General features: G+C 34.2%; 1 protein-coding gene across 3 annotated transcripts in view; it reads right to left on the bottom strand.

The window, feature by feature from the left end:
- The window catches only part of LOC102676128, a 204429-nt gene that overhangs the window by 31066 nt on the left and 172596 nt on the right, over positions 1 to 767 (bottom strand). For all 3 annotated transcript variants that reach the window (XM_006608261.2, XM_031512040.1, XM_006608262.2), the window contains exon 5: positions 1 to 153. In XM_006608261.2, the coding sequence (XP_006608324.1) occupies positions 1 to 153 (153 nt within the window). The remainder of the gene's footprint in view (positions 154 to 767) is intronic.

Below are 767 nucleotides of genomic sequence, written 5' to 3'. Positions count from 1 at the left end.
GCGCGTTGTGGGGGTGCCTGGGGGTTGCTGCACGCTGCCTGCAGAAGCAGAGGACCGCCGCCGTGACCAGTCCTGCCACGCTCAGGATAAGAAAAACCAGCGCGATCACGAACCAGATCGTCTGCATACCCAGGATCGTCGATGCCTCGGAGTCTGTAAAGGAAACGAGAGAGTTAAATCATTTTCGTAGAAAGAGAGAAAAAGAGGGGTGGTATTTTACCGTTGATGATAAAGAATTTTTCAGCGAGTTTCAGTTCTTTAAGATGCTTTCTTAAGTTTTCTTAAACGGAACATTCGCGAACGAATGTCGTTAATGTTCCTTTTAAATGGGATTGTATTATATTTTATATGGTTGATTATATGAGTTAAGAAGAGAATTGAATTTTGTCGAAGAATTCATATTCATCGCAGAATATTTTTTTAATAAAGAAAAGATGCTTTATAACGTTCTCGAAGAGTTGATCTACTTATGTCAAAAAGAATCGTTAGTTTGGAAGAACTAAAAAGAACTAAAAGAACTAAACTTTTAACCTGAAGTTTGTAAAATTTATGAATAATTATGCAGTAATCCAGTAAGTAAGTGTATAATAGATTTTAAACTTCGAATTGAAATTAATCTAAATTAATGAAGTCTGGGTATAAGATTAATTTTTTTTTTATCTCTGATATTTTATATATACTAAACGTTTGATTAGATCGCGATTGGATTTATCCAATTATCTTTTTATTTTTTTTTAAATGGAAACATCGAAACGAAACGCAATATA

The sequence above is a fragment of the Apis dorsata genome, unplaced genomic scaffold (genome assembly GCF_000469605.1).
Source record: "Apis dorsata unplaced genomic scaffold, Apis dorsata 1.3 scaffold_32, whole genome shotgun sequence".
Classification (NCBI taxonomy): Eukaryota; Metazoa; Arthropoda; class Insecta; order Hymenoptera; family Apidae; genus Apis; species Apis dorsata.
The sequence above is the reverse complement of the archived record's forward strand: the minus strand, read 5'-3'. Positions and strand labels throughout refer to the sequence as shown.